Consider the following 23,805-nt stretch of genomic DNA (forward strand, 5'->3'; position numbering starts at 1 on the left):
CTGCCTGCCTAAGGCCGGCTGCATATGACTGGCTGGGATTCTGCATGCGGAAGCCCTCAGTGGAATCCGACCCTGTGCCCTGCTGGCATCCGTGATTACCTGTCATTTCTTCTTCTTTTCGGTACTGTAAATGGTCCGCATGGCTTGCCGTTGGACATGCGCAGTACGGATTTTTTGTAAACCTCTACTTTTCCTGCGTTATCGCTTAGCGATGACGCGAAATCCATGACCTTAATGTCAATTGCGGACGCGCTGCGGGTCAGATGGCTTCTATTGGCCTCCATTGATTTCCACTCATGCAGGAAAAAGCATTTTTCATTAGCATGTTGTGGGCGGTATTTGCTGCAGAATCCAGAGGCGGACGCCCGATACCGCAGTGCCAATCCGGCCGTGTTCAGCCGACCTAATATTGAATTTTCCTTAACTTATTAAAGTCACATGGTTTTCCCGGCGGACAGGGTGCTGCTCACTAAGATTTAAGGCTTTTTGTAGTGGGGACAATTGTAAAAAATAAAAACACTTGTACAATTTTTATTCAAATCTTTTGTTACCATGCAGGGCGGCGCTGGGTCCCGCGGCCGGCACGCGCCGCTCCGATGTCGGCTCCGGCGTCCTGGAGCTCTGCTGTCGGGGCTCTCCTGGCGGCGTGGAGCAGCCAGCGTGCAGCGGCATGGGCGTGTCCGCCCGTAGGGTGCCGCCCGCTCTCCTCCACCTTCCATATGCAACAATGGGAGAGTCGGCTCCTCCCACTCTCCGCCCCTGGGCAGAGGCTTTAAGTCAAAAGGCTGGCAGTGACCTGAGCTCACTGCCAGTTATTGGTTCTGCTAGCCTCTAGTCAGGTCTGTCTCTGTCTGCTCTAGTTGCTCATCAGTATCCTGTCAGTTTGCCTGTGAGCTCCATCTCCAGCCTTACTCTGCTTGTAAGTTCTGTTGGTCTGTTCCACCTGCCTCTTCTGTCGGCACTCTGTCCCCTGTTAGTAGTTCCATCTAGGTAGTCGCCAGGTCCCTAGCCAGAGCAGGGACCGCCGCCCAGTTGTCCGCCTGGGGTTAGCCAGAGCCGAGGCAAGTAGGCAGGGACAGTGGGGTGGGGAAGATCAGGGCACCCCACCTGGCGCTCGGGGGGCAGAGTGCCGTAACATCTTTATTGAAAAGACACAAAATGCAAGTAAATATTTGGATTTGGGACGAAACAAATCAGAACCTGGTAAAGTTCTTACATATAATCCACAAATAATGCCGGTAAAGGGGGAGGAGCCGGACGCTCTGAGAGCAATTGGTCAATATTTGGCTTCACATCAGTGAGGTTTAGTCTCACGCCTCCAGTGATTTGCATTCGATTTCTTTTTTTCGTAAGAAGATTGGCGCCGCGCTAAACCCCTTTCCATGGCGTATGAAGATGGAATAAGCCACGGGTCCGCACGCGATGCGTCGCTGCCGGTGTGAGAACTTGTAAATACTGCCACATCAGCATAGCGCATCACACAGCAGATGGGTACAGATCGCTCAACACCTCCTGGGCTCTGGCGGATCACGTGAAAACCATACACAGTAGAAACGTCATAGGTAAATCAGCGGCTGCGCAGGTCTGCTTGTCCATCGCTGGAGCCCAACAGATTTTGTGTGAACTCTACATAAACAAATGTATGAAATATCGAAGAGGTCAGTAACTTCTATGTCTGTTATAAGTATGATGTACAATCTGTGGAAGGTGGATTATGTCATTTACAGAACGCCTGAATGTTCATGATGACCTGCCTAAATGAGGTCCGCTCACGTGGACTCCCGTTTACATCTCACGCACCCCCAAATTGTTTTATTGTTGACGTGGACCAGTCAAAATCGACCCCTGGGGGTCCATATAGACCACTTTGGGAACCAATGCTCTAGCTGTAGAGATCACCCCCCTGTTACAGTCCTGGGTATAAATAGATGATGGGAGAGATCTCTGTACTGACTCTTGATATATTATACATAGTTATTAGCGCGCCCGCTTGTTACAGTCCTGGGTATAATAGATGATGGGAGAGATCTCTGTACTGACTCTTGATATATTATACATAGTTATTAGAGCGCCCCCTTCTTACAGTCCTAGGTATAATAGATGATGGGAGAGATCTCTGTACTGACCCCTGATATATTATACATAGTTATTAGAGCGCCCCTTGTTACAGTCCTAGGTATAAAAGATGATGGGAGAGATCTCTGTAATGACCCCTGATATATCTATACATAGTTATTAGAGCGCCCCCTTGTTACAGTTCTGGGTATAAATAGATGCTAAGAGAGATCTCTGTATTGACCCCTGATATATCTATACATAGTTATTAGAGCGACCCCTTCTTACAGTCCTGGGTATTATAGATGATGGGAGAGACCTCTCTACTGACCCCTGATATATCTATACATAGTTATTAGAGCGCCACCTTGTTATAGTCCTGGGTATAATAGATGGTGGGAGAGATCTCTGTACTGACTCCTGATTAATTATACATAGTTATTAGAGCGCCCCCTTGTTACAGTCCTGGGTATAAATAGATGATGGGAGAGATCTCTGTACTGACCCCTGATATATTATACATAGTTATTAGAGCGCCCCCTCGTTACAGTCCTGGGTATAAATAGATGAGGGGAGAGATCTCTGTATTGACCGCTGATATATCTATACATAGTTATTAGAGCGCCCCCTTGTTACAGTCCTGGGTATTATAGATGATGGGAGAGACCTCTGTACTGACCCCTGATATATCTATACATAGTTATTAGAGCGCCCCCTCGTTACAGTCCTGGGTATAAATAGATGATGGAAGAGATCTCTGTACTGACACATGATATATCTATACATAGTTATTAGAGCGCCCCCTTGTTACAGTCCTGGGTATTATAGATGATGGGAGAGACCTCTATACTGACCCCTGATATATCTATACATAGTTATTAGAGCGCCACCTTGTTACAGTTCTGGGTATAAATAGATGCTAAGAGAGATCTCTGTACTGACTCCTGATATATATTATACATAGTTATTAGAGCGCCCCATTGTTACAATCCTGGGTATAATAGATGATGGAAGAGATCTCTGTACTGACACATGATATATCTACACATAGTTATTAGAGCACCCCCTTGTTACAGTCCTGGGTATAATAGATGATGGAAGAGATCTCTGTCCTGACCCCTGATATATTATACATAGTTATTATAGCGCCCCCTTGTTACTGTCCTGGGTATAATAGATGATGGGAGAGATCTCTGTACTGACCCCTGATATATCTATACATAGTTATTAGAGCACCCCCCTTGTTACAGTCCTGGGTATAATAGATGATGGGAGAGATCTCTGTACTGACCCCTGATATATCTATACATAGTTATTAGAGCACTCCCTTGTTACAGTCCTGGGTATAATAGATGGTGGGAGAGATCTCTGTACTAACCCCTAATATATTATACATAATTATTAGAGTGCCCCCTTGTTACAGTCCTGGGTATAATAGATGATGGGAGAGATCTCTGTACTAACCCCTGATATATTATACATTGTTATTAGAGCACTCCCTTGTTACAGTCCTGGGTATAATAGATGATGGGGGAGATCTCTGTACTGACCCCTGATATATCTATACATAGTTATTACAGCGCCCCCCTTGTTACAGTCCTGGGTATAATAGATGATGGGAGAGATCTATGTACTGACCCCTGATATATCTATACATAGTTATTAGAGCACTCCCTTGTTACAGTCCTGGGTATAGTAGATGATGGGAGAGATCTCTGTACTAACCCCTGATATATTATACATAGTTATTAGAGCGCCCCCTTGTTACAGTCCTGGGTATAATAGATGATGGGAGAGATGTCTGTACTGACCCCTGATATATCTATACATAGTTATTAGAGCGCCCCCTTGTTACAGTCCTGGGTATAATTAGTGTCCGTATATTAATGTATTTATTTAATGTGCACATCTTTTATTTAGTTGAATATATTTGAAGGGGTTTTCTAGAACATAACAAAAGCTAAACAGACATAAGATGAGCTAAATCAGGGAAAATAGCTGCTATGCGGTGAGGATGGACTGTAAGGGTGGCTTTACACGAGCGTGTTTTTGTGCGTGCATATGCACGCACAAAAACACGCTTCTATTTGCAACATTGCATTCCCTATGGTGTGTTCACATGTCCGTGCTTTACAGGCGTGTGCCTGCAAAGATAGGACATGCGTGCACCATAGGGAATGCACGCATTGTTTTCAATGGAGCCATGGCTGCTGCTGGCGGCTCCATTGAGAACAATGGTCTGCCAGCACCCCTGCATTCTTTTTCAGGGAAGGGCTTTACATATAAGCTCTTCCCTGAAAAAGAAAGATTTCAGCCAATCACAGGCAGCTCTCGCCGAATGAATGACAATCACAAACAGCTCTTTCAGCCGGCGGGGATTTTAAATCCCCGGTTGCTGATAGATCAGCACCACAGAGCAGGGGACAGCAGGAGAATATGCAGCTGAGCCACAGCAGGTGAAGGGAGGTGAGTATCTATTTTGTTTTGGTTTTTTTTTAATCACTTTTATATTCAAAGCCCTTCCCTGAAATCAATTTCTGGCAGCAGAATCCTCTACCGCAGCTGACGTGTGACAGCTGTGATAGAGAATTGAAGAATTCCTCTGCTGCATCTGCCACAGATGTGGCAGATGTAGCAGCAGGGAATTCTTTTTACTAGGGGGGGATGAAGGAAACATCTGCGGCTTGCGGTAGCTGTGTTCTTCATCCTCACGGGGTTCACGGCAAAGGCGGAGGGTAAGTATATTTGTATTTTTTTTTTCACACTAAAATGTTTCTTGTTCAGGGAGGAGCTTATATGTAAAGCTCTTCCCTGAAAAAGAATGCAGGAGTCCGGCAGACCACGGGTGTTTTTGCACGTACATGGGTGCGCACCTATGTATGCGCAAAAACACGCTCGTGTGAAGCCACCCTAATTCTTATTATTTGCCGTTTAAGGCCACTCTCACACATGAGCACGGCACTTTGCCATATTAATTTCCCTTTTTGCCGCAGCTCCCTGCAGCCTACAGCGTGTTTTAGCGCACCCCATCATTGTGATGGTTGATGAGGTGCACTAAACAGACAATTAACATGCTGTTCCCGAAAATCGCAGCGCTGGAAAGCGCTGTCCAGCACCATCCAGCACCGCATTTGAACGCATGTATGCGAGGTCCCATTGATTGTAATGGAAGAACTATACCGCGATTAACGCGGCTTTCAAAACGCCGCATAAATCACGGTTAAAAGCGCCTGTGTGAGAAAGGCCTAACTCTACGGAGCGCCTATTTATTTCTTTGCTCTAAAATTGAATATTCACCTACCCTGGTCGCTCTCCATCGGGCGCTGCAGCCTCAGTGTTCACCGCATAGAACCCGGAAGAGGCGGCGGGCGATCATATGCCGTACATTGTGCAAACGACCGCTCAGCCACTCACAGGCTTCATCAGTGACTCTTCTATGGCCTCTGAAGCCTGGGAATGGATGAGCGGTCGGGTGTACAATGAATGGCACATGATCGCCCGCCGTTTCTTCTAGTGTCCATGCAGCGGGCATCAGGGCTGTAGTGCTGGATGGGGAGCTGCTGGAATATTTAACTTTTGGGTTATGAATTAAAAAGGCGCTCCATAGTGGAAAACTGCAAATAGGAAGGATTGCAGTCCGAGCTCACCGCAGAGCAGCTGTTTTCACTGATCTACGCTATTCAATTTTAGCTCATTTTAATCCCTTTTAACTAGAGATGAGTGAGCATCGCTCTTCTCGAGTAACTGCTTACTGGTCCGAGCGTGCTCGGGTGGGGGGTGGGGGATGAGTGAGAGCCATGCTTGCTCGAGTAACTGCTTTATCTGAGCGTGCTTGCTCATCTCTACTTTTAATTTTTTTTATGTCCCAGAGAACCCTTTAAGGCCTTCGTCAGACGAGCAGTTTTTTTGCACCCCAATAGTCACAAAAAAAAAATCACCGCTCCCATGTGTCTAAATCGCATTAACGGGAAATGTTTAATGCACAGAAGACCCGAGCTTCATGCGAAAATCACCCATTCACTGGAGCAGCGGCACTTTAAAAAGCGTCGCTGCTCCAGGAGGAGAGAGCGAAGAAGCCCCGCAGGGCTTTTGGTTTTCCCCATAGCAGGGAGAGAGAGTACGGCTATGGGGGATTAACCCATAGCCCCGCTCTGTCTTTCCCTGCTATGGGTTAATCCACAATAGCTCCACTCTCTCTCCTTGCTATGGGGATGCCCGAGAGATATCCCCATAGCACAGAGAGAGTGGGTGGGGTTATAGGGCTTCTCACAGAGAATCCCTATAGCAAATATAGAGGGGGAGGAGCTAGAGAATCAGGGCTAACTGTTGGATTCCTCTATTCACGCCTCCTCCTCCCACGTTCTTGGAGAAACCCTCGAGGAAAGCCCTGTAACCCCGCCCCCTTCTGTCTCCCACTATAGGAAAAAACCCTTGGGGAGAGAGGGGAAAGGAGTCTCCTACTGCCCGCCGCTGCTGGGGAATTGCCCAGGAGGGGGGCAAGAGGAATACCCCACTGCTTACAGCAGGGCATTTAACCCTTTGTAATTCAATTTTGGATTCAGGGTTTCCTAGGGGGCTTTCTCTTTCTGCCATTTTACAATGGTGCCATCTGCTGGCTAGAGCCAGTATTGCAGTATGTGACATACCGGAGAGGCCCCCCAACAACAGAGCGGCCACTAATATACTGTAAGAATATCCTGCCAGACGTCTTCTGACATCGGAGCTGTACAGGCTTCAGTCAGCATGTTGGAAGACGTCAGACAGTGGATTGGAAAAGGTTTAAAGGTGCTGCCCATTCCTGTTAGTCCTGCTGGAATTTAATGGAATGCTCGGGGAATCCCCTTATCCCCGCGGGGACTAACAGGAGTTTACAACAGGACATTTAAGATGTGCTTTTGGGCATCACCTTTGAAATGCTCTGCTGTTGCAGTGGGGAATCTATTCCCTGCACAGGAGTTTCCAATGAACTCCAGCTCCCATAGGAGTCGATGCAAACTCCTGTGCAGCGCAAGCCAAAGATAGGTGAACCTGACAAAGATTGGGTCTGACCTAACAGTCTCCCATGTAACCGCTCGTCTGACTGAGCCCTACGAGGGCGTTCACACATTACGGGAAACCGCAGCCGAAATCTTTACTATTAAAGTGAATGTGATTAAAGCTAATCCTGTTCACGTGCAGAAGAAGCGATGCGGATGTTCTGCTGTAACCGTACGGCAACGCTAACATGTTGCAGAGGTCCTGCAACAAACAGGCAGCATGTCTGCATCATGTGATCGTGGCCTGCTTGTAGGTACTAACTATAGTAACACTACAAGCCCTCGGCCAGCGTGACCCGCAGCCGGCGGCTCCCCTAGGACACGGGGACTTGGAGGAGAGGCTCACGTTGTGAACCCCTGGTGTGCAGCGATGTACAGTCCTGTTGGTGCATCAGCCCACGTTCTGGGAGGTCTGACCAAGAGCAATATGTAGACTTGAGGGTACATGCGCACTGTATGTGGACCGTCGGGGTTTAACGGGTTTGTTGTGGGGTTTTCTTTTGCGGCAATTTCTGTTATTTTGCAAATTGCAGTCAAAAACAACTACAATGGTGATTCCACGTGTGCTGTCATGGCATGCGCCTGTGAACGGTGGTGTAAGACTGTGCGCGATAACCATCTGTGGGATGACTGTGCAGCGCAGGCCTATCAGTCAGCCACGATTTTGCCATTGCAAAAGTCCAATTGAGGTCCCTTATCCAATTTCCTTCACACAATCCCATGCAGTATATCCCCACCATGGAGTGCCGGCTTATTTCAAGTGTACGTAAGATTTCCTGGTACTTGGTTGCAGCAGAAGAAGCTATTTAGCCCTGTAATTACGGAGCTCGGCTCGCAGACTAAATAAATCACAGATGCATTTTGTCTTCCAGGCCTCTGAACTGATTCAGAAACCGAGGAAAACCTCATCTGCAGTACAAAGCCAGAACTCCACTAAGGTGCAAAACAGGTAAGATGGGGTTAAGTCTTACACCATTGCATTTAAGATTCTGTCTCTCTGCATCCACCACTAGGGGGAGCTCAGGAGCTTACCGTATACACATTTATCATACAGTTCAATGTATAAACAGCATGCAATATGCTTCTGAGCTCGCCTTAGTGGTGGTTGCAGGCAGACCCAATTGTATCATGTAAAGTGTAATTGTACTCTACCAAAACCGTTGATGTGTCATAGGACATGGACATGCCAAAAGTTTTCATTGGCAGGGATCCATGTGCAAAGACCCTCACCCATCGCTACAATGAAGCAGCAGAGGCACTGTAACCACACTGATGAGCACTTCTGCTGCCTCATTCTAGTGATCAGTGAAAGTCTCCACACCTGAGGGGACGGTTTTGGAAAGTACATTTACACTTTCACTCCAAGGCAAAAATGTACTTAGAGCAGAGCTTTCTACAGCAGTCTGGGTAAGGAAAGCCCTGGAGTGAAGAGCGCCAAACGAAGGCCTCCTTCACACGGGCGACAAAGTCGCACGATTTTGTAGCGTTGCTACAATTCTACAAATCACATGTATGCGCCGCCCATGCTTTCCTACGGGTTCCTTCACACATATGATGTTTTGTAGCATACAACAACCCGACACAAAAACCGACTCGTGAGGTTTTGTAGCCCATGTTTCCCTATGGAGCCTTCTTCTCTGTTGCATCACATCGCACGAAAACTGCGTTTTCGTGCGGTACGATGCAACTTTGGCGGTAGGAAATCCTACTGCCATATCAATAGCTTAAGCCCTAACTGCAGGCAAAAATAAAAAATACACATACATCACCTCTCCCGCACTGTCAGCCCGGTCGCATCTTCTCCGAACATAAGATGGAATTTTTGAGGGAAAACTTATTTTCTTTAAATATTTGCTGGCTTTCATTAAAAGAAAATCCATTTTCCCTCAACAATTCCAGCTTCTGCTCGTCTGTCCCAAAAGGTAGCTCCATTACATGAGTGGTTTTTCTTCTCTCCGTCTCCACTGGCCAACCCTAACAGGTTGCACGGTCACTGACCTGCAGCACCAGGACTAGAGATGTCCGCAGCTCTCGTCACTATTTACTAAAAGGCATCACCCACTGGAAGCTGCACTCGGCTCCCCTCCACACCGGATCCTCATCAGAGGAGCTCCACCCCCTTCTTCTTGTCTCCACCGCTGCATTAAACGCTAGGGAGATATTGCTCTTAGCAAGCAGAAATGCAGCTCTGATGAAATAAACTTTGCAGCGCACACTTCAGCCTGCGTCTGCTCTGCCCGTGAAGCGGTTCTGAGGATGTGCCGTCTGTCCTTCCACTAATCAATTATATCTGCATTACCTGCTGCTCACTAAAGACATAATAACTGCGGATAATAAGCTAAAGACTCATTCAGGCTGCGCCACAGTGAGCTCCGCTGTACCCCTCCTATACCGTCATACACTAGCTGGGAATACTTCTCTGACACTCAGAAGCAAAAGCAAGAAATCCTTTAAAAAATATCTTTATTTCTTCTATAACGATTGGCTAATTACAGAAAGAAAGAGTACATACATACTTATCCTGTACTGATCCTGAGTTACATCCTAAATTATACTCCAGAGCTGCACTCACTATTCTGCTGGTGGAGTCACTGTGTACATACATTACTTATCCGGTACTGATCCTGAGTTACATCCTGTATTATACTGCAGAGCTGCACTCACTATTCTGCTGGTGGAGTCACTGTGTACATACATTACTTATCCTGTACTGCCCCTGAGTTACATCCTGTATTATACTCCAGAGCTGTACTCCCTATTCTGCTGGTGGAGTCATGGTGTACATACATTACTTATCCTGTACTGATCCTGAGCTACATCCTGTATTATACTCCAGAGCTGCACTCACTATTCTGCTGGTGGAGTCAGTGTGTACATACATTACTTATCCTGTACTGATCCTGAGTTACATCCTGTATTATACTCCAGAGCTGCACTCACTATTCTGCTGGTGGAGTCAGTGTGTACATACATTACTTATCCTGTACTGATCCTGAGTTACATCCTGTATTATACTCCAGAGCTGCACTCACTATTCTGCTGGTGGAGTCACTATGTACATACATTACTTATCCTGTACTGCTCCTGAGTTATATCCTGTATTATACTCCAGAGCTGCACTCAGGATTCTGCTGGTGGAGTCACGTTGTACATACATTACTTACCCTGTACTGATCCTGAGTTACATCATGTATTATACTGCAGAGCTGCACTCACTATTCTGCTGGTGGAGTCACTGTGTACATACATTACTTATCCTGTACTGATCCTGAGTTACATCCTAAATTATACTCCAGAGCTGCACTCACTATTCTGCTGGTGGAGTCACTGTGTACATACATTAATTATCCTGTACTGCTCCTGAGTTATATCCTGTATTATACTCCAGAGCTGCACTCACGATTCTGCTGGTGGAGTCACGTTGTACATACATTACTTACCCTGTACTGATCCTGAGTTACATCATGTATTATACTGCAGAGCTGCACTCACTATTCTGCTGGTGGAGTCACTGTGTACATACATTAATTATCCTGTACTGCTCCTGAGTTACATCCTGTATTATACTCCAGAGCTGCACTCACTATTCTGCTGGTGGAGTCAGTGTGTACATACATTACTTATCCTGTACTGCTCCTGAGTTACATCCTGTATTATACTCCAGAGCTGCACTCAGTATTCTGCTGGTGGAGTCACTATGTACATACATTACTTATCCTGTACTGCTCCTGAGTTACGTCCTGTATTATACTCCAGAGCTGCGCTCACTATTCTGCTGGTGGAGTCACTCTCTACATACATTACTTATCCTGTACTGATCCTGAGTTACATCCTGTAGATCTTTTATTATAAAAGTATGAAACATAACAATAAAAGCAAACTGTAACAATAGTAAATAATAATAATACAACCGTATACAGAGATAAGGCCCTTCACCCAGAGTCCATGGTCCATAAACAAAAGAAACCCCATGTCTGGACTCCCCTCCCCCCTGCCGCACACTCGCACACACACTCAAAGCAAAACACAATATACCTAAAAGAAGAGCATCCAGCTATCCAGAAGAGAAAACTAAAACTAAAACTACAGGTCCAGCCGTACCGCACTGAAACCCCATCATAAACAAAATTAGGCAATAACGTAAACATAACATATATATATATACCAATAATTAACTAAATATGAAAATAAAGACCAAGCCAACCGGCAAAGAAAAATAACTAAAGAAATAGTTTTTCAAAAATTTTTTTTTTTTTTTTTTTTTTTTTTTTTTTTGGGTCCCCAGTGCAGCTCGGGGGCCATGCCTGCTCCATCAGTCCGTGCCCAGAGTTCTAAAGTTCAGGACGTGCCAAGCCACACCAGGGTTTTTTTTTTTTTTTAAATATATATAAACTGTACAACACTCTGCCTGCCGCAGCCTGGGGGCCATGCCCGCTCCACCAGTCCGTGCCCAGAGTTCAATGTTCGGGACGTGCCAGGCTACGGCTCAAGGCGTGAAACCACTCCCCCCAACCCCCCACCCAACCTAACTACCACCCAGAACGTGAATATATACATATAAAAATACAATAACCAATATACATGACATACACGATATATATTAACATAACCCGAAAGCCTAAGGTCGGCTCTCCTGCAGCCCTACTTCACTCCATTTTGCCCAAATCAAAACAAAAAGCTTTATGGTGTACTCACAGCCCGCCACCGGGATTGGAGGTGATAAGCCGGGCACAGATATCACAATGTACTATCCCTTGCATTTTCTCCCTATTCTTTCCCTAATTTGCCCTAGACTGTCCTTAGTCTGCCCCTCAGTCTGACCCTTCATGGAAAACTGTCCCTGCCCTATCCCTCCTCTCTCCCTATCCTGTCCCTATTCTCTCCCTACTCTGCCCCTAGAAAATTAAGAAAAACAAACTGTCCCTAACGAAATACAAGCCCTCTCCATAGGAGAGAAGCTTTAGATGTGCCCAGCCTCTCATACTCCAAAGAACGCACCTTCACCAGGTCACCCAGGATGTTCCTACATACCGTATCCACGGGGAGGACTTTCAGCTCCGTCGAGATTAAACACCGTGCACTCCAGATGTGGAACCTGACCACTAGGCTAACTAGAAATAAAGTGCAGCGGTCCCTGCCACCAAGGCCTCTGAACGCTCCATAAGCCCACTCCGCATAGGAGAGGTGTGCCAGCTGAGGCCAGCCTATGGAGACCCCTACCCGTTGGTATACCTCTGTATTAAAGGGGCACTGAAGCAGGAAATGCTCCATGCTTTCCAGCACGTCGCTGCACTCCTGACGGGGGCAACCCCTGTCAATCAGAGGCCTGCTCTTCAAGTTACCCCTTACATACAGTCTCCCGTGAAAGCAGCGCCAAGCCAAGTCCCAAAACTTCGAGGGGACCCGGGTTGAATTCAGTAAACGTAACCCTCCCTCCAGGTCCCGACTTGGGCAGTCCTTGAGCGCCAGGGGCTTCTGGAAATGGGTCAACAGGACTCTTTCGTCGAGGAGCCTCCTCGTCAGAGTCCTGATCTCCCACATCCCCAGACCCCACCGGCGTATCACCTTCAGAACCAAGGTAGCGTAAGCCGGGAGATGTCCGTGCTGCGTGCGAAGGTCCTTCACTCGCCCTCCTGTCTCCCATTCCTGGAAGAAGGCCCGAAACCATCCCCTGCAGGAGTAGACCCACGGAGGAGCCCTCTCTTGCCAGAGGTTGCCTATGTTGATCTTAAAAAAAGTGTTTACAAGAAACACCACGGGGTTGACCATAGACAACCCCCCTAGTCTCCTCGTGCGGTATGTAACATCTCTCCTGATCAGGTTCAACCTATTCCCCCACAACATTAGGAAGAACAGGTTGTAGACCCGAGTCCAGAGAGGTTCTGGCAAAATGCATACGCTGCCCAGGTAGATGAATAACGGGAGCAGGTATGTTTTGATCAGGCTAATTCTTTCCCGAAGGGTCAAAGACCAACCCTTCCACTGATTTACCTTGTGAGTTGCACCATCCAGCCTGTCCACCCAATTTTGCATGGGGTAATCCCCCTGGCCGAATTTGATGCCAAGTACTTTTGCTGAAGTTTGGGGCACCGGAAGGGTGTCCGGGAGATCAAACGTAGGATCCCCCCTTCCTAACCAGAGACTTTCACACTTATCCCAGTTGACCATAGACCCGGAAGCTTCCGAGTAGCGGTCCACCTCCGACACCACAAACTCCGCCTCCTCTCTCGAGGACACGAAGAGCGTGACATCATCGGCGTATGCCACTGCCCTCAGGGTAGCCTCCGGCACCGCCCGGTCCATCCCGACCCCTGCTATAGGTCCACAATCAACCCTCCTAAGGAAGGGATCTATCGCAAACGCATACAACAGGGGGCTTAGAGGACAGCCCTGACGGACGCCGGACCCCACCTCAAAAGGGCGGCCGGGCCAACCGTTCACCAGCGGGAAAGTCTCAGCCCCTGCATACAATGTTCGCAGCCAATCAACAAACCCCACTGGCAGGCCGTATCTCAGAAGGACGGACCAGAGGTACTCGTGATTAACCCGATCAAACGCTTTGGCCTGATCCAAGGACAGCAGGTACCCCTCCCAGTGACCAGCCCTACCCTGCTCCACTGCCTCCCGGACACCGAGAACAGCGCTAAAGGTGCTACGGCCTGGAACAGAGCAATGCTGCGCCCCCGAGAGGAGCCGGGGTGCAAACTTGACCAGCCGATTAAACAGCACTTTTGCCAGAACCTTCCTGTCCGTATTGAGAAGCGCTATGGGACGCCAGTTCTCAATACGGCTCGAGTCTTTACCTTTTGACAGAATGATCAAGGCCGACCTCCTCATTGACTTTGGCAGAGTGCCCGAGGAAAGACACTCATTTAATACCTCCGTCAAGAGGGGACTCAAGAGGTCCTTGAAGGTCTTATAATACTCGGATGTTAATCCATCCGGACCTGGCGACTTTTTGGGCCGGAGCCCATCAATCGCCAGTCTAACTTCCTCTTCTCTGATCTCTTCTGTCAAAACGCCAAGAGAGGTGTCTACCCCTGGCCCAGGGACAGCTTCAGCCAGGAAAGCCGACATCACTTCCGAATCTAGATCCCTCTTTCCCAAGAGTTGCGAGTAGTAGGATCTGATGACCTCCAGAATCCCTGATCTGGATCGATTCAGGGACCCCGTACTGTCAATCAGTCCAGTGACCACTTTACTATTCACTGACATCCTACAGTTTCTGTAAGGGTCGGGCGAGCGGTACTTCCCGAAATCCCTCTCAAAAACCAAGGATGCGTGTCTGTCATACTGGCACGTCTTGAGTAAAGATTTCACTCTGGAGATCTCCTCGCGGCTACCTCCAGTCGAAACGAGATGTTCGAGTTTCCTCCTCAGGCCGTTGTACAGGCGGTACCTGTCCAGGCATCTGAGGTTGGAGAGCTCACGGAAGAACCTCGCCGCCCTCCTCTTGAACATCTCCCACCACTCTGACTTACTGCTACAGAGATCCAGTAATGGTACCTGGCTCTGCAGAAAATCCTCAAAGGACTGTCTTATCTCTGCTTCCTCCAGCAGTGATGAATTCAGTCTCCACAAACCTCTACCCATCCGGGGGGTCTCTGCAACATTCAGAGAAAACAATATTAGACAGTGATCGGAGAATTCCACCTCAACAACGGACACTGGTGAAGAGATGGCTTCCTCCTTCAAATAAAACCTGTCTATTCTAGACCTGCTCTGACCCCTATAAAAGGTGAATCCCTCGTGGCCTGGGGTGTGCCGGATGTGGACATCCACCAGGCGAGCCTCGCTAGCTATGCTATTAAGTGCGACGCTGTCAAAAGTCAACCGCCTGTCTCCAGAGCCTCCCCTATCGCGGGCTCTTGTGACTGCATTAAAGTCACCTCCAAAGACAACTTGGCGGCTGGTAAAAAGGTAGGGCTTGATCCTCATAAAGAGACTCTTCCTGTCCTTTTTTGACTGGGGACCGTAGATGTTTACAAGTCTCAATTCTTGTCCCTTCATGAGGACATCTAAGATCAGGCACCTTCCCATTTCTAATTCAATAACTCGTCGGCATTCGACCGCTGCGGTAAAAAGGACCGCCACTCCGCTATACGGCTCGGCCGCAAGAGACCAGTAGGAAGGGCCTGACCTCCACTCCCTTTTTGCCTTATGTATGGCTGCCAAATCGGACAGCCTGGTCTCCTGCAAGAATAAAATGTCGGCTTCAACGCGGCCGAGAAAATCAAAGGCCGCAAATCTAGCCGTATCCGACTTAATGCTGGCAACGTTAATTGATGCCAGAGTCAGCGGAGTGGGTGCCGCCATCATGAGTGATTAAATTAGATGGCTTTCTTCCTCACACCCGCTTCTTCGGGGTCAGAGGAAAGCCCCTTGCTTCTTTTTTTGGACACAGATGTGTCCATAGCAGGGGATCCCCCGACCCCATCGTCCTTGTTTCCAGGCTCCAGAGTAGCCCCCTCCCCGGAAGGAACTATGCCTCCACGAGTAGGAGACTCAGCGCCCCCTGTTGACCCTTTCTTTGCCCCAGGCACCTTGCCCTTCGCTTCCCCCTCAGAGGAGGAAGAGATGTCTTGAAGGGCCCGGTACCTGTTGGAGAGTCCAACTGGAGGCGAGCTGGCTTCTCCTTCCAGTACTTTGCCAGGGGTGGGAGAAGATCTTGAATCCCCCCTTCGCTTTCTCCTAGTGGCACCTAGCTTACGCCGTTTCTCTAACCACCTCTTTCCTTCCTCATCCACACTCTCATAGTGGGAGGAATCTGAAGAGTTGGTATTTCTCTCCTCCCTCTGGATCCTCCTGTCCTCTTCATCCACTTCGCTGTCCCTCAAGGCCTCAGCCGCACAATTTGCTTCAGGAACAGGGGCCACCATTGACCCACCTGCTGTGGGCGCTCCTGTCAGCTCCCTGCTCCGTCTGCGTTTGTCCTGACGCCTCTGCTCAGCAGGCGTCTTTTGCCGGTTCTTCCCTGGCTCCTGAGCTCCTCCACCTCTGCTAGTCCCCTCACCCCCGGAGGCCGCACCATGGCCCCCATCCGTAGGGGCTGACACCGCATTGGCAAAGGAGCGTGGACAGCGACTGAATGGGTGACCGAGATCACCACACAGGTTACACCTAATCTCCGCACAGGAGGCGGCTAGATGACCCAGGCCCCCACACAGAGCGCACTTCAAGGTCTTACAAGCGGCGCTCAAGTGTGAGGGGTCGCCGCACCTGTGGCAGAGCTTCGGCTGCCCCTGGTAAAAGGCCAGGATACGATCCCTGCCGAGGAAGGCTGCAGATGGAATGTGTGCCACTGAGTTACCTGAACGCTTCAGCTTGACCATAAACGTCCAGGCCCCGGACCATATGCCGTGCTCATCCCTGTTCTTTCTGGGCATGTCTGTCACCTCTCCGTATCGACCGAGCCACGTCATTATATCAAAACAAGAAAGTGACTCGTTACGAGTCAAAACGGTCACCTTCTTGACTTCGTTCTGGCGAGACACCACCTGGACGGCAAAGTCTCGCCAGCCGGGCTCGCTTTTCATCAGCTCGTAATTCCCCCAGAAGAGTTCTAGGCCCTCTGGGCGAACGAAGCTGATGTCAAACTCAGACGTGCCGAAGGGATGGATTAGGGCAAAGATGTCAACCGCCCTAAAGCCCATCTTCAGTAGAAGCTCCACTACCCTCGCCCTCGGGGGGCATGTATCATTGCCCCTCCAACGAAGACGGACCACATTCCTACGACCTGCGTCCTGCCCGGGTGTTGGTAGGGACCATACGGTCTCCCCCCTTTGCTCTCGGAAGGCTCCTAAGCCGTGTCTCTCTGTCCAAAGAGATAGGTTCACCTCTCTTCCTCCAACTGTGATTGAACTCTCCCCCTTCCGTAGAGCCCCCAGGAGGCGCTGTTGCAATACGCCCTCTCTAGAGCCTGGAGACAAGGAGGACCCTTCCCCTCCAGCGGCGACACTGGCATAACTCCTACCAGCTGTCGTCGCCGCCGGAGGGGCGACTGGAACCTGTGATGTGCCCTGACTATCCCCAGAACCTGTGCCTATATTTACAGTAGGTTCCCCTGTGCTGAGAACAGTAGCTTCAGCCCGTACCTCCGAGTGCGTCGGAGCATCAGACTCGCGGGCTGCACCAGACACATCCACACCTTTCATACCAAGACCTTTCATTCCAAGACCCTCTGGACCGGACTTGGGGTTAGAAGCAGCTTTTTTATTTTCGGCCTTGGTAGACCTGGGGGGTGGCACTGCTGCCCCATCTTGCGCAGCTGCAACCACCGTAATGACCCCCCCATGGTCAGCACTCTGCATTCCGGCAGTATTAACATTTTTATTTTTGCTTTTTCCTTTACATTTGCCAGCAGCCTCCACATCACTGGGTGCCTGGGACCTAGGCTGGGACCTAGACTGAGGGACCCCTGTAGACCGACCTGTCGCACGGGGGACCCCCGATCCCGCAGCACCCTCCGCATCACTGGCCTTACTGGCGCTGGCAGTTCCGCCACTGCCAAACTCTTTTGCCACCTTGCCTTGTCCTGTGCTGGCCGCCCTGCTGGCTGTTTCTGTCACTGCACTAACTGAAACAGGGACAGAGGACCCGGCCAGTTTAACTCCTTTATCCCTGTTCCCATGTTCAAAACCCACTGCAGAGTCAGAAACCGGGGTTCTCAGGGTGGGGGTGCCCTGATCCGACTTTGCAGCCAAACCAGCGCCCCCCGTCACATACACAAATTTCTCCTGCACCAAATTCTTTTTTTTTCCTTTTTTCGCCTTGATTTTCACTTCCTCCTCTGGTAAATCATCACCAAACTTAAGGCTGCTCATATTAGGGGGGGATTCCAACAGCCTTATCTGCTGCATTATTAAAGCGCCCCCATCACTTTTATCTTCTTCTGGATCAGAATCCCCGGAGGTTAGAGGCAGCGCAACCTGCTCCGGCCGGAGGCTGCTGGTGGTTGTAGTGCCACTCTGGGTCTGCTCTCCTGAGCAGACAGGCTGCTCCCTCAGACTGTCCTGGTAGGTGTCCTCCTCAGAACAGTCACCACTGCTGTCTCCATCGCTGGAGTGATCAGCCTCCTTGTGACCGCTGTGTCCTGACGCCATCTTGGAGAACCTATCACTGTTTATTAATTTTTCCCTAAAGGGGCCACTTTGCTCAAGAATCCTGTCCCTCTCTTCCTTGCAGCTCTGTATGCAATCTTTACAGTCTTGTATGGACTTGCTGATTGCATCTCTTTTTCCTTTAGCGGCGGTCTGGTCCTTCAGTGACCTGGCCAACCGCAGCTTCTCCTTCTGCAGGAGGATTTCTCTCCCCGCTCGCTCATAATCCGCCATGCTGGTGGCCAGACGGGAGGCCAGCTCTACCACAGACTCCCCTTTCCGACGCTCACTCCACTGTGGCTTACCTTCTTTGCTGAGCGTTTGGCTGCGAGTCTGACTGCGGGTCATCATTTCGCTTCCGGCGCTGTCAGATGCGGCTGCACCAACCTGCTGGGCCATGTCACTGCGCCTGCGACCCGGACCCTCTCTCTTCGCAGCTTTACTAGCTGCTCCGGCTTTCCTGGTTGTTGCTGCTGAAACCACGTATGCCGCCAGCGCCGCTGATGGTGTTGTCGCTGCCTTCTCAGCACTCCCCCCCCCCTCCGACCGAAGCCGGGGGAGGGGGAATTGCGGGACTCCATAGAACAAGAAGCCCAGCTACGTGCTCTGATCCTGGGCTCCAAAACAGGCTTCCAGCTGGGACTGCAACCACACCCTGGTTCTCTGAGGAGCTCCAACAAACCACACCTTACTCCAGAGATGCACTCACTATTCTGCTGGTGGAGTCACTGTGTACATACATTACTTATCCTGTACTGATCCTGAGTTACATCCTGTATTATACTCCAGAGCTGCACTCACTATTCTGCTGGTGGAGTCACTGTGTACATACATTACTTATCCTGTACTGATCCTGAGTTACATCCTGTATTATACTCCAGAGCTGCACTCACTATTCTGCTGGTGGAGTCACTGTGTACATACATTACTTATCCTGTACTGATACTGATTTACATCCTGTAGATCTTTTATTATAAAAGTATGAAACATAACAATAAAAGCAAACTGTAACAATAGTAAATAATAATAATACAACCGTATACAGAGATAAGGCCCTTCACCCAGAGTCCATGGTCCACAAACAAAAGAAACCCCATGTCTGGACTCCCCTCCCCCCTGCCGCACACTCGCACACACACTCAACACAATATACCCAAAAGAAGAGCATCCAGCTATCCAGAAGAGAAAACTAAAACTAAAGCTACAGGTCCAGCCGTACCGCACTGAAACCCCATCATAAACAAAATTAGGCAATAACGTAAACATAACATATATATATACCAATAATTAACTAAATATGAAAATAAAGACCAAGCCAACCGGCATACAAAAATAACTAAAGAAATTGTTTTTCAAAAATTTTTTAATTTTTTTTTTTTTTTTTGGGTCCCCAGTGCAGCTCGGGGGCCATGCCTGCTCCATCAGTCCGTGCCCAGAGTTCTAAAGTTCAGGACGTGCCAAGCCACACCAGGGTTTTTGTTTTTTTTTAATATATATAAACTGTACAACACTCTGCCTGCCGCAGCCTGGGGGCCATGCCCGCTCCACCAGTCCGTGCCCAGAGTTCAATGTTCGGGACGTGCCAGGCTACAGCTCAAGGCGTGAAACCACTCCCCCCCAACCCCCCACCCAACCTAACTACCACCCAGAACGTGAATATATACATATAAACATACACTAACCAATATACATGACATACACGATATATATTAACATAACCCGAAAGCCTAAGCTCGGCTCACCTGCAGCCCTACTTCACTCCATTTTGCCCAAATCAAAACAAAAAGCTTTATGGTGCACTCACAGCCCGCCACCGGGATTGGAGGTGATAAGCCGGGCACAGACATCACAATGTACTATCCCTTGCATTTTCTCCCTATTCTTTCCCTAATTTGCCCTAGACTGTCCTTAGTCTGCCCCTCAGTCTGACCCTTAATGGAAACCTGTCCCTGCCCTATCCCTCCTCTCTCCCTATCCTGTCCCTCCTCTCTCCCTACTCTGCCCCTAGAAAATTAAGAAAAACAAACTGTCCCTAACGAAATACAAGCCCTCTCCATAGGAGAGAAGCTTTAGATGTGCCCAGCCTCTCATACTCCAAAGAACGCACCTTCACCAGGTCACCCAGGATGTTCCTACATACCGTATCCACGGGGAGGACTTTCAGCTCCGTCGAGATTAAACACCGTGCACTCCAGATGTGGAACCTGACCACTAGGCTAACTAGAAAAAAAGTGCAACGGTCCCTGCCACCAAGACCTCTGAAGGCTCCATAAGCCCACTCCGCATAGGAGAGGTGTGCCAGCTGACGCCAGCCTATGGAGACCCCTACCCGTTGGTATACCTCTGTATTAAAGGGGCACTGAAGCAGGAAATGCTCCATGCTTTCCAGCACGTCGCTGCACTCCTGACGGGGGCAACCCCTGTCAATCAGAGGCCTGCTCTTCAAGTTACCCCTTACATACAGTCTCCCGTGAAAGCAGCGCCAAGCCAAGTCCCAAAACTTCGAGGGGACCCGGGTTGAATTCAGTAAACGTAACCCTCCCTCCAGGTCCCGACTTGGGCAGTCCTTGAGTGCCAGCGGCTTCTGGAAATGGGTCAACAGAACTCTTTCGTCGAGGAGCCTCCTCGTCAGAGTCCTGATCTCCCACATCCCCAGACCCCACCGGCGTATCACCTTCAGAACCAAGGTAGCGTAAGCCGGGAGATGTCCGTGCTGCGTGCGAAGGTCCTTCACTCGCCCTCCTGTCTCCCATTCCTGGAAGAAAGGCTGAAGCCATCCCCGGCAGGAGTAGACCCACGGAGGAGCCCTCTCTTGCCAGAGGTTGCCTATGTTGATCTTAAAAAAAGTGTTTACAAGAAACACCACGGGGTTGACCATAGACAACCCCCCTAGTCTCCTCGTGCGGTATGTAACATCTCTCCTGATCAGGTTCAACCTATTCCCCCACAACATTAGGAAGAACAGGTTGTAGACCCGGGTCCAGAGAGGTTCTGGCAAAATGCATACGCTGCCCAGGTAGATGAATAACGGGAGCAGGTATGTTTTGATCAGGCTAATTCTTTCCCGAAGGGTCAAAGACCAACCCTTCCACTGGTTTACCTTGTGAGTTGCACCATCCAGCCTGTCCACCCAATTTTGCATGGGGTAATCCCCCTGGCCGAATTTGATGCCAAGTACTTTTGCTGAAGTTTGGGGCACCGGAAGGGTGTCCGGGAGATCAAACGTAGGATCCCCCCCTTCCTAACCAGAGACTTTCACACTTATCCCAGTTGACCATAGACCCGGAAGCTTCCGAGTAGCGGTCCACCTCCGACACCACAAACTCCGCCTCCTCTCTCGAGGACACGAAGAGCGTGACATCATCGGCGTATGCCACTGCCCTCAGGGTAGCCTCCGGCACCGCCCGGTCCATCCCGACCCCTGCTATAGGTCCACAATCAACCCTCCTAAGGAAGGGATCTATCGCAAACGCATACAACAGGGGACTTAGAGGACAGCCCTGACGGACGCCGGACCCCACCTCAAAAGGGCGGCCGGGCCAACCGTTCACCAGCGGGAAAGTCTCAGCCCCTGCATACAATGTTCGCAGCCAATCAACAAACCCCACTGGCAGGCCGTATCTCAGAAGGACTGACCAGAGGTACTCGTGATTAACCCGATCAAACGCTTTGGCCTGATCCAAGGACAGCAGGTACCCCTCCCAGTGACCAGCCCTACCCTGCTCCACTGCCTCCCGGACACCGAGAACAGCACTAAAGGTGCTACGGCCTGGAACAGAGCAATGCTGCGCCCCCGAGAGGAGCCGGGGTGCAAACTTGACCAGCCGATTAAACAGCACTTTTGCCAGAACCTTCCTGTCCGTATTGAGAAGCGCTATGGGACGCCAGTTCTCAATACGGCTCGAGTCTTTACCTTTTGACAGAATGATCAAGGCCGACCTCCTCATTGGCTTTGGCAGAGTGCCCGAGGAAAGACACTCATTTAATACCTCCGTCAAGAGGGGACTCAAGAGGTCCTTGAAGGTCTTATAATACTCAGATGTTAATCCATCCGGACCTGGCGACTTTTTAGGCCGGAGCCCATCAATCGCCAGTCTAACTTCCTCTTCTCTGATCTCTTCTGTCAAAACGCCAAGAGAGGTGTCTATCCCTGGCCCAGGGACAGTTTCAGCCAGGAAAGCCGACATCACTTCCGAATCTAGATCCCTCTTTCCCAAGAGTTGCGAGTAGTAGGATCTGACGACCTCCAGAATCCCTGATCTGGATCGATTCAAGGACCCCGTACTGTCAATCAGTCCAGTGACCACTTAACTATTCACTGACATCCTACAGTTTCTGTAAGGGTCGGGCGAGCGGTACTTCCCGAAATCCCTCTCAAAAACCAAGGATGCGTGTCTGTCATACTGGCACGTCTTGAGTAAAGATTTCACTCTGGAGATCTCCTTGCGGCTACCTCCAGTCGAAACGAGATGTTCGAGTTTCCTCCTCAGGCCATTGTACAGGCGGTACCTGTCCAGGCATCTGAGGTTGGAGAGCTCACGGAAGAACCTCGCCGCCCTCCTCTTGAACATCTCCCACCACTCTGACTTACTGCTACAGAGATCCAGTAATGGTACCTGGCTCTGCAGAAAATCCTCAAAGGACTGTCTTATCTCTGCTTCCTCCAGGAGTGATGAATTCAGTCTCCACAAACCTCTGCCCATCTGGGGGGTCTCTGCAACATTCAGAGAAAACAAAATCAGACAGTGGTCGGAGAATTCCACCTCAACAACGGACACTGGTGAAGAGATGGCTTCCTCCTTCAAATAAAACATGTCTATTCTAGACCTGCTCTGACCTCTATAATAGGTGAACCCCTCGTGGCCTGGGGTGTGCCGGATGTGGACATCCACCAGGCGAGCCTCGCTAGCTACACTATTAAGTGCGACGCCATCAAAAGTCAACCGCCTGTCTCCAGAGCCTCCCCTATCGCGGGCTCTTGTGACTGTATTAAAGTCACCTCCAAAGACAACTTGGCGGCTGGTAAAAAGGTAGGGCTTGATCCTCATAAAGAGACTCTTCCTGTCCTTTTTTGACTGGGGACCATAGATGTTTACAAGTCTCAATTCTTGTCCCTTCATGAGGACATCTAAGATCAGGCACCTTCCCATTTCTAATTCGATTACTCGTCGGCATTCGACCGCTGCGGTAAAAAGGACCGCCACTCCGCTATACGGCTCGGCCGCAAGAGACCAGTAGGAAGGGCCTGACCTCCACTCCCTTTTTGCCTTATGTATGGCTGCCAAATCAGACAGCCTGGTCTCCTGCAAAAATAAAATGTCGGCTTCAACGCGGCCGAGAAAATCAAAGGCCGCAAATCTAGCCGTATCTGACTTAATGCTGGCAACGTTAATTGATGCCAGAGTCAGCGGAGTGGGTGCCGCCATCATGAGTGATTAAATTAGATGGCTTTCTTCCTCACACCCGCTTCTTTGGGGTCGGAGGAAAGCCCCTTGCTTCTTTTTTTGGACACAGATGTGTCCATAGCAGGGCATCCCCCGACCCCATCGTCCTTGTTTCCAGGCTCCAGAGTAGCCCCCTCCCCGGAAGGAACTAGGCCTTCATGAGGAGGAGAC

General features: G+C 49.6%; 1 protein-coding gene across 2 annotated transcripts in view; it reads left to right on the forward strand.

The window, feature by feature from the left end:
* Window positions 1-23,805, forward strand: part of DNAAF11 (dynein axonemal assembly factor 11) — an 88,268-nt gene that overhangs the window by 44,839 nt on the left and 19,624 nt on the right. For both annotated transcript variants that reach the window (XM_066578780.1, XM_066578781.1), the window contains exon 11: window positions 7,964-8,040. In XM_066578780.1, the coding sequence (XP_066434877.1) occupies window positions 7,964-8,040 (77 nt within the window). The remainder of the gene's footprint in view (window positions 1-7,963; window positions 8,041-23,805) is intronic.

Source organism: Eleutherodactylus coqui, chromosome 9, assembly GCF_035609145.1.
Source record: "Eleutherodactylus coqui strain aEleCoq1 chromosome 9, aEleCoq1.hap1, whole genome shotgun sequence".
Taxonomy (NCBI): domain Eukaryota; kingdom Metazoa; phylum Chordata; class Amphibia; order Anura; family Eleutherodactylidae; genus Eleutherodactylus; species Eleutherodactylus coqui.